We start from the raw sequence: 14,894 nt of genomic DNA, 5'->3' as shown, positions 1-14,894 counted from the left end.
ACGCAGAAAGGCTTGGGGAAACAGTAGAGAGATTTGCATGGCCACAGCTTGAGGGGTGGGGTGTGAACTGGAAAGAGCCTCCAATGTCACATTCAGGTTCTTCGGGGACAGAGAGGCCAGACTGGGGGGCTAGGTCTCAGGATCCACCTGCAGAGGGCTGGAGAGGAGGGGGCAGATTGAAGCGGGGCAGAGGAGGCAGAAAAGACGGCTTTGCTGGAGGCTGTCCTTGGGCAGAGCTGGAGGGGGAATCTGGGGGCCGCTGGTGCCAGGAAGATGCGAGGGAAGGGATGGGCGCGATGGGGGAGGGAGATGTGGGGGTGAACGGTGAGCTGGCGCCTGCATAAGGACAGCAGGCCTCCCCACTGCTATCCTCCTGGCCCAACAGCGAATAGCGTGAGTCAAGAGAATCCCCTCACTCAGACACCCAGGTTCGGGTCCCAACTTTGTCGCCGTGTGACCTTGGGCAAATGACCTCACCTCTGAGCCTCAACGTCCTCTTCTGCAAAATGGGTTAGTGATCCTGATATGGGGCTGTTGATTCAGGATTCGGCGGGAACGCCCAGCACTTCCTGAGTACACAAGAGTGCTGAGAAAATGGTAGCTGTTTTTTGCGATTACTGACTCGGGGCCCGACCAGCTCTGGCACGACTCAGCGGAGGTGGGAGCCCTGCGGGTCCCATCCCTGCCTCCCGGAGAGCCAGGCCCCAGCGATAGAAGGCCCGGGCGTTGCTTGCTCGTCGCCGCTAGTGCCGCCGCGCCCCCTGGCGGCCGTCGGTTGCCATGTCAACGGAGAGTGGCGGGGACCGGGGGAGGCGGAGGCGGGGGCCGTTCTCTCCTCCCAGGGCCGGAGGACGCTCCCTCCGCGCCTCCCGCCTTCGCCTCTGTGGGGGCACTCCGAGCCGGGGAGGAAGGGGCTTTCCGCTGCAGCCGACATGTGGGGGTAAACTGAGGCACGCGGCAGGGCGCCCGCAGCCAGGTGCCAAGCGCGGGGCCCCACCTCCGAAGGCGGAGGAGGGGCCGCGGGCGGTGACGCGCCGAGGGCGGCCGGCGGACAGCGAGCGAGCGGGCGGGCGGGCGGGCGGTGGCGGCGGCGGCAGGTGCGGCCGTGGAGGGTGGGAGGGAGGAGGGCGGGGGCGGGCGGAGGAGGAGGGGAGGGCGAGGCCGGGCACCTCCCCCTTTATAACGCGCCCCCTCCTGGGCTCTCGGGCCGTCTCCTAGTCGGCTCTTCCCGTCTCGCCCCCTCGCCCGGCCGCCCCGGGCCCGGGTCCGACCAGGGAGCTCCCAGGCCGCGGCTCGGGGGCTGCCCCCCCGCCCGCCGCCCCGCGCAGCCCGGCGGAGGCGGCGCCGTCGGAGGAGGAGGAGCAGGGCACTGCGGCTGGCCCCGGATCGGGCGCCAGAGCGGCAGCAGCTTCGGCAGCAGCGGCGGCCCGGGCCCATGCAGCGGGACGCGCCACCCCGAGCCCCAGCTCCGGCGCCCCGGCTCCCCGCGCCCCCGATCGGGGCCGCCGCTAGTAGTGGCGGCGGCGGAGGCGGGGGCAGCGGCGGCGGCGGCGGCGGAGGCGCCTCTGCAGCTCCGGCTCCCCCTGGCCTCTCGGGAACTACAAGTCCCAGGGGGCCTGGCGGCGGGCGGCGGGCGGAAGAGGCGGGGTCGGCGCCGCGAGGCCGGAAGTGGCCGTGGAGGCGGAAGTGGCGCGGCCGCGGAGGGGCCTGGAGTGCGGCGGCGGCGGGACCCGGAGCAGGAGCGGCGGCAGCAGCGACTGGGGGCGGCGGCGGCGCGTTGGAGGCGGCCATGGCAAAGCAGTACGACTCGGTGGAGTGCCCTTTTTGTGATGAAGTTTCCAAATACGAGAAGCTCGCCAAGATCGGCCAAGGCACCTTCGGGTAAGGCTGGGCCCCTCGGGGCCGGGAGCCCTGGGCCTGCACCCCTAGGGCCGACGTCGGGATGCCCGGGCCCCCCCCCGAGTTGGTAGAGAAGTCGTCTGTCCCCGGGCTTGCCTGCTGGTCTCTAGGCCGCGCCGCACCCCGCCCTGGCCTGACGGAGCCGGCTGGTGGGGAGGAGCCTGAGGCCCGTGGTGGGGGCGGGGAGGGGCTGCAGAGAGGCGCCCGTGAGGGGAGCGGGATCTCTCCAAGGGACGCCCAAGTGAGGAGAAGGGACTGAGGGAAGGAAGCAGAGGCTCCGAACGAGACAGGGTGCCGGGTGGCGGGGTAGCCGCGTGCCCTGGGTACCTAGCCCAGCCCCGCCCAGGAATCTCTTTGCTGCTGCCCCTCCTCCTGTAGTGGGGGAGGGGCGGGCCCTGCGGAAATGGCCTGATGAGTTCTCGGGTCTCCCTTTCCGCCTGCAGGGAGGTGTTTAAGGCCAGGCACCGCAAGACCGGCCAGAAGGTGGCTCTGAAGAAGGTGCTGATGGAAAACGAGAAGGAGGGGGTGAGTACGGATCGGGCGTGCGGGCCGGCCGGCTAACTGCCCGGGACCCCGGGTCGGTTTTCCACCCTGCTGCTTCTGGGAGTCTCAGGTTGAGATTTAATTTTTTTGTAGTAGTTCAGAAATTTCCAGGGAATGTGGCTTCCACCCTAAAACTAAATGTTTCATTCTTAGGCAGTTATGGGTGAGGCCAGGAGGGGGAGTTGATGCGTGCATCGTGTGCACTTTATCTCACGAAGTTAGGAAGCCTTTAAACACCTTTTTTTAGTGTTAAATTTCGCTTAATGTAAAGGAAAGATTATATATGCATGCTTTTTGAAAGGTGTCTGATACTCAACTATTTAACGTATTTAAAAGGAGCGGTCCCTTCTCCACCCCATCTTAGCTCTAGTACAACTTCCCATAAACCTTCTTTTGCCTAATGTGCTTTAGCAAGGACATTTTTAAATCATCATGTTTGTTGCCAACGAAACAGCCATAGAGCTGAAATTTGAAGACTGAAACTGCCGAGCATTTAGTGGCTAATAGCAAAGTATTGCTGTTTCAGTTTGTTGTCTCAAACCATCACCTTGAAGTGTGCATGCTACTAATGTCCATTTTATAGACAAGGCTTCTGAGACAGCTGGTTTCAGAGCCCATGATCTTGCTCTCTCTCCCAACTTGGCTGTCAGTACAGACCCCAGGGCTGGGCTCTGTACTGCGCTCACTCTTGACCACTTTCCCCTCTCTCCCACCCAGTTCCCCATTACAGCCTTGCGGGAGATCAAGATCCTTCAGCTTCTAAAACACGAGAATGTGGTCAACTTGATTGAGATTTGTCGAACCAAAGGTAAGTTGTTTGGTGCTTACGAGAAGATGACACTTGTAGCCTAAGGTTTTGTTTGTAAAGTTGGAACTAGGCACACCTAAACTGCCTCTTCTTAACTCAGATGGACCCCTGGTGACTGCTTTTTCTGGTCCTCTTTCATCGTAGCTGGTGCTTCCTCGGGGCCTGCCCTGGCCCAGAAGAGGCACTCAGAAAATATTTGACCGGTGAAGGAAGGAACAGACAGATGCTCTGGAGGGCATGGGTGCCCGTGGGTTGGAGCAGGAAGAAAGAAGCTGGTTGTGGGAAAGTGTGTTGGGTGTGGTTTTCTTGAGTTTTTCTTCTTTCTATTCCTGCCTCAGCTTCCCCCTATAACCGCTGCAAGGGTAGTATATACCTGGTGTTCGACTTCTGCGAGCATGATCTTGCTGGGCTGTTGAGCAATGTTTTGGTCAAGTTCACGCTGTCTGAGATCAAGAGGGTGATGCAGATGCTGCTTAACGGCCTCTACTACATCCACAGAAACAAGGTGGGGGCCAGAGCTGGGAGGAGGACCCAGGCTTGGGCTGGTCTTGGCTCCCACTCCCGGGTGGATGTCACTAAAGGACCCACTCTTGCCCTTCCTGCAGATCCTGCATAGGGACATGAAGGCTGCTAATGTGCTTATCACTCGTGATGGGGTCCTGAAGCTGGCAGACTTTGGGCTGGCCCGGGCCTTCAGCCTGGCCAAGAACAGCCAGCCCAACCGCTACACCAACCGTGTGGTGACACTCTGGTACCGGCCCCCGGAGCTGTTGCTCGGTGAGGACTCCCGAGCGGGCCAAGGGGGGCGAGGGCCAGGCATCTACCTGGCCCCTTCCCCCCAACTGCCAGGGCTTCTTGAGCTGCCGGCCCTGGGGCATTGAGCCTCAGGAGGCCCTCGGGCTCAAGGGGCCCTCCTGGTGCGCTCTTCTTCCCAGGGGAGCGGGACTACGGCCCCCCCATTGACCTGTGGGGTGCTGGGTGCATCATGGCAGAGATGTGGACCCGCAGCCCCATCATGCAAGGCAACACGGAGCAGCACCAACTCGCCCTCATCAGTCAGCTCTGCGGCTCCATCACCCCTGAGGTACGGGGCCCCGGTCCCCACGGGGTGCAGAGATCGAGGTCCCCCGGCAGAGGAGGAGTGGGGAGTAGATGGAAGGAGTGCTCCTCTCTGGAAGGGAGGCTGGTTTGGTGACAGGGCCTGTCCTGGGGTGGGGAGTGTGTGGGAGAAAAAAACACCTGACACAGGCTGTGCGCCAGTCTTGGTTCCATCAGCTGTTCTGTGGCCTTGGGCAGAACATCTGAGTCAGCGCTGGGTTTCTCTTCTGTAAACCAGAAATGTGACGTGTATCAGGGTTGGAGCCCATATTCCAGGTGATGTGGGTAGAAGGACCTGGCACGTGGTATGTGCCAATCCATAGCGGGCACTGCTTCTGGGAGGGGTCGAGTAGCAGTCTGGGAGCCTCCGAGTGGAGCAGGTATTTTAGTCCTTTTAGGCCTTTATGAAGGGATAAGCCACGCACCTCCTGACTGGACTCCATATTCTCTCAATGCCCGCTCCCTCCCAGGTGTGGCCAAACGTGGACAACTATGAGCTGTATGAAAAGCTGGAGCTGGTCAAGGGCCAGAAGCGGAAGGTGAAGGACAGGCTGAAGGCCTATGTGCGTGACCCATACGCACTGGACCTCATCGACAAGCTGCTGGTGCTGGACCCTGCCCAGCGCATCGACAGCGATGATGCCCTCAACCACGACTTCTTCTGGTCCGACCCCATGCCCTCCGACCTCAAGGGCATGCTCTCCACCCACCTGACGTCCATGTTCGAGTACTTGGCACCACCGCGCCGGAAGGGCAGCCAGATCACCCAGCAGTCCACCAACCAGAGTCGCAATCCCGCCACCACCAACCAGACGGAGTTTGAGCGCGTCTTCTGAGGGCCGGCGCTTGCCACTAGGGCTCTTGTGTTTTGTTTCTTCTGCTATGTGACTTGCATCATGGAGACAGGGCATTTGAGTTTATATCTCTCATGCATATTTTATTTAATCCCCACCCTGGGCTCTGGGAGCAGCCCGCTGAGTGGACTGGAGTGGAGCATTGGCTGAGAGACCAGGAGGGCACTGGAGCTGTCCTGTCCTTGCTGGCTTTCTGGATGGTTCCCAGAGGGTTTCCATGGGGTAGGAGGACGGGTTCGCCCACCAGTGACTTTTTCTGAGAGCTCCTGGCATGGTGGAAGAGGGGACAGGTCCCTCACCCACCCACAATCCTATTCTCAGGCTGAGAACCCTGCGTGGGGACAGGGCTGGCCTCAGGAATGGGCTGTTTTTGCCTAACCCTCAGAAGCACTGGGGCTGGCACAAACTCTTGGTTTCTTCAACAGGAGAATTTTATCGTGTTTCTTTTGGTTCCATTGTTTGGAGACATTCCTGGGCACAGTTTGGTCCGTTAGAATTAAAAGTTGAATTTTTTTTTTTTAATTTTTTTTTTTTCCTCCAGGACTTGATGTGTGTTTTGTTCTGTGCACACACCGCCAGCTGTTCCCCCCAGTCAGCAGCAGGTTGGGCCTGACCATTGGGACTTGATTGTCAAGTCACTGGAGGTCTTGACTTTTTTATCTCAGTTCATGTTCTCTTACATAATTGGAAAGGACCTTTGTCTGTTTTTCCTCTTGGGTGCCTTCCAGAACGCATCTCGTGTCCCTGGTGAGGGAATTGGTGAGGGCCTGCTGCGAGCTGCTGTGGCTGCGATGGTCACCCAGCTGGGCAAATCATTGGAGTGACAATTTGACCTGTCACCTGAGAAGGATGGTCCCTCAGACTGCTGGGTAGAGGGCCTGGGGCAGGCTGGAGAGAGAAAGTGGGCAGAGGGTGAAGGGATCACAGGGGTCTTGGAAGGTGGCAGTAGTTTGGACGGGGGTGGGGAGTATGTGGGAGAAAAAAACAGACTGAAGGTAGAATCCTTGGGAACCTTTGAGGAGCGGCACATTCTGGCAGGCACGTTTTCTGTGAGCCTGAAGTTAGGAAGAGACATTCGGAAGGTCAATTTCCTACATCCTCTTACAGGCAGAGACCTTGAAGTGGGGCCAGGAAGGAAGGTTGGCAAAACCTTTGACCGGAACTGTCCTTCATTTACAGAAACTGACCCAGACCACAACACAAAAGGCCAGTAAAAGTAAGAAAAACAAATTTTTTTTTTTTTTTTTTGAGACAGAGTCTCACTCTGTTGCCCAGGCTGAAGTGCAGTGGTGAGATCTCGGCTCACTGCGACTTCTGCCTCCCGGGTTCAAGTGATTCTCCTGTCTTAGCCTCCTGAGTAGCTGGGATTACCACCCACCACCACACCCAGCTAATTGTATGTTTAGTAAAGATGGGGTTTCGCCATCTTGGCCAGGCTAGTCTCGAACTCCTGACCTCGGGTGATCTGCCCACCTCAGCCTCCCAAAGTGCTGGGATTATAGGTGTGAGCCACTGTGTCCAGCCAAGGAAAAAATTCTTGATTGGTGTATTTGTTTTTCTGAGACTTCTATAACTAATTGCTACAAGCATGCTAGCTTAAAGTAACAGATTTATTCTGTTGGTTCCCAAAGTCATTGGTGGCAGGGTTGGTTCCTTATGGAGGACCTGAGGGAGAGAGAATCCTTCCCATGACTCCTGGTGGCTGCTGGCAGTCCTTGCATCCCTTAGGCTTGTAGAGGCGTCACTCCGGTCTCTGCCTGTGTTCACATGGCATTCTTCACTCTGTGTCTCTCTTTTTTTTTTTTTTTTTTCGAGATGGAGTTTCGCTCTTGTTGCCCAAGCTGGAGTGCAATGGCATGATCTTGGCTCACTGCAACCTCCGCTTCCTGGGTTCAAGCGATTCACCCGCCTCAGCCTCCCTAGTAGGTGAGATTACAGGCGCCTGCTACCATGCCTGGCTAATTTTTGTATTTTTAGTAGAGACGGGGTTTCACCATGTTGGCCAGGCTGGTCTCGAACTCCTGACCTCAGGTGATCCACCTGCCTTGGCCTCCCAAAGTGCTGGGATTACAGGCATAAGCCACCACGCCCGGCCTATGTGTCTGTCTTGTGTGGACACCAGTCTGGATTTAGGGGCCACCCTAACCCAGTTTGACCTCATCTTAACCGATTACATCTGCAAAGACCCTCTTTCCAAATAAGGTCACATTCTGAGGTTTGGAGAGGACATGAATTCGGGGGGCACACTTCAACCCAGTATAAGTAGTCGAATAAATCCAAATTGGCCAGGCGCAGTGGCTCACACCTATAATCCCAGCACTTCGGGAGGCCAAGGCGGGCGGATCACGAGGTCGGGAGTCGGAGGTTGCAGTGAGCCAAGATTGAGCCACTGTACCCCAGCCTGGGTGACAACAGCGAGACTGTCTCAAAAAAAAAAAAAAAAAATTAGCTGGGCATGGTGGTGCACGCCTGTAGTCCCAGCTGCTCAGGAGGCTGAGGCAGGAGAATCACTTGAACTAGGGAGGCGGAGGTTGCAGTGAGCTGAGATCGTGCCACTGCACTCCAGCCTGGTGACAGCGAGACTCCCGTCTCAAAAAAAAAAAAATCCAAATCAGGGCTGGGTGTGGTGGCTCAGGCCTGTAATCCCAACACTGGGAGGCCAAGGTGGGTGGATCACCTGAGGACAGGAGTTCGAGACCAGCCTGGCCAATATGGTGAAACTCCATCTCTACTAAAAAAAATTAGCCGGGTATGGTGGCGCATGCCTGTAATCCCAGCTACTTGAGAGGCAGAGGTGGGAGAATCGCTTGAACCTAGGAGGCAAGAGATTGCAGTGAGCTGAGATGACACCACTGCATGCCAGCCTGGGCGACAGAGCGAGACTTATCAAAAAAAAAAAAAATCGAAATTAAAGCTGTTGTGTGCTGTCCTGACAGCAGTCACTAGGAATTGAGTGTGGATAAACTCACAGGGCTGGCCTAATTGTATTTTCTTTGAAGGATAAAAAGCTTCTCTAAAAGGTTCATATTCTTTGACTCAGCAATTCCACTTACAGGAATTTTTTAAGAGCAATTACACAATGATAATCTTTATCTCATTGAACTCTCACTGCAATTTCGATGGTCTCATTCGTTCATTGAGCGTATTTATTAGGTGTGTCTTCCAAGGGTCATCCCATTCGGGACTTAATACAGCTGGAAACAGTGGTGGCCCACCCCCACCCCAGTGGAGCTCACCTTCCAGTAGGTCCAAACTGGTTTGATTGAGTTCCATGGAAAACAACAAAGTGGGATAAGGGGAAAAGTAGTGGGGAGCTGAGGGGGTCAGCATGACATGGAAGCAGAAATCAAGAGACAAGGCTTTGTGGGGTGCGGGTGTGGGTCCAAGTGCCAAGGGCCGGGGAGCTTTGTAGAGTGTGTGGTTATGTTTCTCGGTGTTTCCTCATAGTTGGTTAACTAATACATTCGTTCATGCAATTAAGCCATCTTTTCATTTTTAAACATTTTTAAAAATACATATATTTTTTAGAGATGGGGGTCTCGCTTTGTTGCCTAGGCTGGTCTCCAGCTCCTCAGCTCAAGGGATCCTCCTGTCTTGGCCTCCCAAAGTGCTGGGATTACAGGTGTGAGCCACCAGGCCCAGCCAATTAAGCTGCATTTTAAAACAACCAAGACAGACCGTAAACCTTGGAGCTGCTGACCCAAGCTCATCCTCACCCCTCTTCCCCAGAGTCTACCCCAGGGAGGAACAGGGACTGGCCAGTCAGGTGAGGGTTCTCTAGCTTTGGCCTCAAGCTCTGGTGTGACATGGGTGCTGTTTCCACCTGTGGAGGGAGGTATGTCACCTGGAATAAAGGCTCCCCAGAGGGCAGGGCCTTGTGGGGCTTTTACCATGTTCCCAGCACCTAGATAGTGCCTGGCACATATGAGTCTCTGGGATACAGTGGAGTGAGTGCAGTGAACAGATGGCCGAGGAGGCTGTGTAGATGGGAAAGGCCTTCGCCAGCTCGCGGGGATGAGCTCAGGCGGGGGACTGAGTTCTGTGTCCTGGCTTTTTGTTTGTTTTTTAAGAGCCTGGAGTCACATCCTGCCCTTTTTTTTTTTTTTTTTAAAGGAAAAATGGTGGTTTTATTCATTTGTACTTAAACCAGCCAAAGTAGTACTGATGTCATTATGATTCAGCAAATACAAGATCTCTTTCCACAAATATTAGCATAACAATCAAAATAGGGACTATAGTAAAACAGCCAAAAAGGGCTGAGGGAATCAAGTATGTTACAGTCTAACTCCACCTCAGTATAATTTTTATTTTATTATTATTTTTTAACACAGAGTCTGGCTCTGTCGCCCAGGCTGGATTGCAGTGGCGTGATCTCAGCTCACTACAACCTCCTCCTCCTGGGGTCAAGTGATTTTCCTGCCTCAGCCTCCCGAATAGTTGGGATTACAGGTGCCTGCCACCCACTCCTGGCTACCTGGCTTCTTTTTGCCCAAGTGATTTGGTGAAACAAAGCCTCTTCCTCCAGCGGACTTGGACTCTTAAGTCAGGGGTGTCGTGTGTCCACGCTGTACTTTGTATACTCCTCTCCCTGGCCAGGATCTCACCCTGGCAGGGCAAGGGCAAAACGGGCCCTAACTGTAAGGTGGGTGGACTGGGATAAGGAGGCCTGGAAGAGGCCAGATAAAGCCAGCCACAAGGTCTGGAAGCCTCCCAAGCATAGCCCCCTCCCCTCCCACCCACCTGCCTGTCTGCGTGCTTACCTTTAACCTCCACCCAGTTGTTATTTAACTCGCGGTAAGGTTCTGACCAGTCCCATGCTCCACTCCAGAAACCCGCCAGGGAGGCTAAGTCCCTGGGCTGACCCTAGGATGAGGGCAGGAACCTATCAGGTAAAACCTTTCTCCCTGCACACTGGAAAGGCCAGAACTTCTGCCCCCAGTCCTGTCAGGGGAGGGGAGGCCTTGGCGTCTCCCAAATCACATTCTCTGGGTCAACAAGCCTCACAGCTCTAGTTAAATCCTGGGCAGAGCTGGCTTGGCAGAGATGCCCACACCTGTGCGTCACTTCGTGCCCTACCCAGAAGGGGAGCAGGAAACCAAGGGATGAAAGGTGCTGGGTCCCTGGCTGCCTCCTTGTCCATGGCTGAGAAGTTCTGGTGGGAAGGAACCATGGAGGGCCCATCCGGATATCCTTCCTCAGCTAAAACTGCCTCCTTCCAGGTAGGAGAACTCGGTGACCAGGCAGGTGGCCTTTCCTGTCTAAGCCTCAGTTTCTTGGGGGCGATGCTGCCAGCCCCTCACAGGGCTCAGCGCAGCACCCAGCATGCTTGGAGGGTGAGAACAAATTGAAAAAAAAAATCCCACATTTTTTTCCTCTGAAAATTTTGGTAAGACGGCCAGGCGCGGTGGCTCATGCCTGTAATCCCAGCTCTTGGGGAGGCCAAGGCTGGTGGATTATGAGGTCAGGAGTTCGAGACCAGCCTGGCTAAGATGACGAAGCCCCATCTCTACTAAAAATACAAAAATTAGCTGGGCGTGATGGTGGGCACCTGTAGTCCCAGTTAATTGGGAGGCTGAGGCAGGAGAATCACTTGAACCCGGGAGGCAGAGGTTGCGGTGAGCCGGTATCACACCACTGCACTCCAGCCTGGGCAACAGAGCGAGACTCCGTCTCAAAAAAAAAAAAGCAACCGGGCATGATGGCGCATGTCTGTAATCCCAACCACTCTGGAGACTGAGGCAGGAGAATCTCTTGAACCCGGGATGTGGAGGTTGCAGTGAGCCGAGATCAGGTCCCTGCACTCCAGCCTGGGCAACAGAGTGAGACTCTGTCTCAAAAAAAAAAAAAAAAAAAAAAAAAAAAGTCGGGCACGGTGGCTCACACTTGTAATCCCAGCACTTTGGGAGGCCAAGGTGGGTGGATCACGAGGTCAGGAGATCGAGACCATCCTGGCTAACACGGTAAAACCCCGTCTCTACTAAAAATACAAAAAAATAGCCGGGCGTGGTGGCGGGCGCCTGTAGTCCCAGCTACTCGGAGGCTGAGGCAGGAGAATGGCATGAACCCGGGAGGCGGAGCTTGCAGTGAGCTGAGATCACGCCACTGCACCCCAGCCTGGGCTACAGAGCAAGACTCCGTCTCAAAAAAAAAAAAAAAAAATCCTCATCCTCCTAAAGAGGAGACTAGGGGTCAGACAGGATCAGAGAGGGAAGTGTCTTGCCCATGGTCACACAGCAGTTCGACAGCAGAGAGGGCCAGGGTGACCAGACAGGTGGTGGTAAGGTGCAAGGACCAACATTAAAGTCAGTAATCTGGGTTTGAATCGGCTTTGCCATGTCCATGTGCCTGCTGTATTCCTGGGTGAGTTGATTAACCTCTCTGAGCTTCCATTTTTCCACCTGTAAAATAGGGATCATCTGTAATTCACACAATTTTCATGAGATTCCAGGTGCCAAACACAGGGATAAGTGCTTAATAAATGTTTATTTGTTTTGAGACAGCGTCTTACTCTGTCACTCTGTTGCCCAGGCTGTAGCGCAGTGGCGCCATCTTGGCTCACTGCAACCTCCGCCTCCCTGGTTCAAGGGATTCTCCTGCTTCAGCCTCCCAAGTAGTGGGACTACCGGAGTGTGTCACCAGGCCCAACTAATTTTTGTAATTTTAGTAGAGATGCGGTTTCACTGTTGTGGACAGGCTGGTCTGAAACTCCTGGCCTCAAGCGACTGACCCACCATGGCTTCCCAAAGTGCTGGGATTACAGGTGTGAGCCACTGCTCCCAGTCGAGTGCCTACTTAATAAATGTTAACAAGAAAAACCCACCCCAAAAAAGGAAAGAGGACAAACACAAGGCAAGGGTGTTTCAGCAGAGGCAAACATCGCGAGCAAAAGCTTGCAGGTGGGAGAGGCCAAGGCCAATTGCTGAAGTCCTTGCCAGCTGGCAGGGACTGTGCCCTGTAAGTGGGGGATGAGTCCAGAGGCAGGCAGGGACCAGGCCACAGTGAACTTGTGGGTTTTATTAATCCCGAGTGTATGACGGGGCAGGAGAGAGTGTAGTATCCCAGGCAGATCTGAGTTCAGAAAGACCTGACCCACTCTGTCTGTCTCTCTCTCAGCCTTAGCCTGCCACTCTACAGTGGTTACCATCTGACCTGATCAGGGTTTGTAAATCTGTATATTCCTTTGTGAATTTCTTTATTTGCTGCCCTCTCACCCCCAGGACTGGGTGCTCTGTGAGCAGTACCTTGTATTCTGTTCTTCACAGTGACCCCAGCATCTAGCCCAGGGTCTGGCAGAGATAATTTCTTCCAATGAATAAGTGAATGAATGACATCGTTTCCCTGTGGGAAGGTGGGGGTTGAGGCAGAGTTCCTCAATCTGCTCCTACCCCAGCCCCTCCTTCCGTCCACACGCACCTGCAGATCTGCCCGCATGAGTGGGCACTGGCCCACTTACTGGTTCCCCTGCCCCCTTTGTTTTCTATTGTTCTTCCTGGAGAGAGAGAACGCAGTGCCTTCGTGGTCACCAAAAGGCCAACGGCGATTCCCTCTCCAGCTGCATGATGAAGATCCCTTTGATTTTTCCCTTTACACTTTCTTCTAGTTCCTTCTATAAATATTTGTGGCTTTTCAAGTAAAAAGCCACAAAGGAGGTGAGTGGGCTGTAAAGGAAACAAAACAGCTTTTTTTTTTTTTTTGAGATGGAGTCTCACTCTGTCGGCCAGGCTGAAGTGCAGTGGCGCGATCTGGGCTCACTGCAACCTCTGCCTCCCGGGTTTAAGTGATTCCCCTAGTAGCTGCGATTACAAGCACGAACCACCATGCCTGGCTAATTTTTGTATTTTTAGTAGAGACGGGGTTTCACCATGTTGGTCAGGCTGGTCTTGAACTCCTCACCTCATGATCCGCCTGCCTCAACCTCCCAAAGAGCTGGGATTGCAGGCGTGAGCCACTGCGCCCAGCCGGCTGGGCGCAGTGGCTCACGCCTGCAATTCCAGCACTTTGGGAGGCCGAGGCGGGTGGATCAAGGTCAGGAGTTCGAGACCAGCCTGCCCAACATGGTGAAACCCCGTCTCTACTAAAAATACAAAAATTAGCCGGGCGTGCTGACGCACACCTGTAATCCCAACTACTCGAGAGGCTGAGGCAGGAGAATTGCTTGAACCTGGTAGGTGGAGGTTGCAGTGAGCCGAGATGGCACCACTGCACTTTGGCCTGGGTGACAGAGTGAGACTCTGTCTCAGAAAAAAAAAAAAATGTCAAGTGCAGGTCACCTTTGACCCAGCAATTGCACTTGGAATTTATCCATGAAATAACCCACACAAGGAAGAAATGATGAAGGTAAAATGTTACCCACTGTAGCTTGGGTAAAATATCCATTGCTTGTGATAGCAAAATATTGGAAACAACCCAAATGTCCATCAATAGGCAACTGGCTGAATACACAGTAGTACTTCCACACCATGGAGTACTACACAGCTTCAAAACAAATTAGCCAACGGAGTGGCCCTTATGTACCGACACAGCCCAGAATAGGGCCCTGGTTAAAAAGGGACATGGAGAAAGTACAAGGCAGGCTTGCCTTACAGTCTGCTGCTATCTGTGGGTATAAAAGGGAAATCAATATATATTTGTATTTGCTTGTAAATGCATAACATATCTCTGGAAAGGTGACAAGAAACTGATAACATTGACTGCTTTGAGGGAGGAGGATTAGGGTGCTGGAATCTGGGCTCCCAGAGAGGGAGGCTTTTTGCTGTACACAGTTTTGACCCTTTAACTATTTGTTGTTTTTTGTTTGTTTTGAGACAGAGTCTTGCTCTTTCACCCAGGCTGGAGTGCAGTGGCACAATCTTGGCTCACTGCAATCTTCGCCTCCCAGGTTCAAGTGATTCCTGTGCCTCAGCCTCCGAAGTAGCTGGGATTACAGGTGCGCATCATCAAGCTTGGCTAATTTTTGTATTTTTAGTAAAGACGGGGTTTCATCATGTTGCCCAGGCTGGTCTCAAACTCCTGACCTCAAGTGATCCACCCGCCTTGGCCTCCCAAAGTGCTAGGATTATAGGCGTGAGCCACCACGCCCAGCCAGTCTTCGAACTATTTGAATGATATATTATCCAAAAAATACCAGAACTTAAAAAGAAAACATAAGAAAAAGTGTTTTTTCCAGCAATGTGGACAAGCTTTCCACCTTACACCACAGGAGGGAGTCCGGCTCTGGGATCTCATTCTTGGAGGAATGGCTTAGAGCACCTATGCCACCTCCTACAGATGAGTCCACTGAGGCCACCAATAGTAGATCTGGAAAAAATACTTGCCCTACAGAGGACAGAAACTGAGGGATAATATCAGTACTACACAAAGTGCCTTTTTTTCTTTTTTTTAACTTTTTAAACATTTGATTTATTTATTTAAAAAGATGGGGGTCTTGCTATGTCACCCAGGCTGGAGTACAGTGGTGCTATCATAGCTCACTGCAGCGTCAAACTCCTGGGCTCAGATTATCCTCCTTGGCCGGGCGCAGTAGCTCATGCCTGTAATCCCAGCACTTTGGGAGGCTGAGGCGGGTGGGTCACCTGAGGTCAGGAGTTTGAGACCAGCCTGCCTAACATGTTGAAATCCCATCTCTACTAAAAATACAAAAATTAGCTGGGCATGGTGGCACATGCCTGTAGTCCCAGCTACTTGGGAGGCTG

The 14,894-nt window shown here is 54.1% G+C and overlaps 1 protein-coding gene across 1 annotated transcript; it reads left to right on the top strand.

Annotated features, from left to right (window-relative positions):
* The first annotated feature begins 1,219 nt into the window (after positions 1–1,219).
* On the top strand, positions 1,220–8,682 carry CDK9 (cyclin dependent kinase 9). Its single transcript, XM_520277.9, has 7 exons — positions 1,220–1,881; positions 2,343–2,424; positions 3,160–3,250; positions 3,589–3,755; positions 3,856–4,027; positions 4,186–4,334; positions 4,819–8,682. Exons 1-7 carry the CDS (start codon positions 1,436–1,438, stop codon positions 5,182–5,184), a joined length of 1,473 nt encoding a protein of 490 aa, XP_520277.4. The 5' UTR covers positions 1,220–1,435; the 3' UTR covers positions 5,185–8,682.
* Positions 8,683–14,894: the final 6,212 nt, after the last annotated feature.

Source organism: Pan troglodytes, chromosome 11 (genome assembly GCF_028858775.2).
Source record: "Pan troglodytes isolate AG18354 chromosome 11, NHGRI_mPanTro3-v2.0_pri, whole genome shotgun sequence".
In the NCBI taxonomy this organism is placed as follows: Eukaryota; Metazoa; Chordata; class Mammalia; order Primates; family Hominidae; genus Pan; species Pan troglodytes.
The sequence above is the reverse complement of the archived record's forward strand: the minus strand, read 5'-3'. Positions and strand labels throughout refer to the sequence as shown.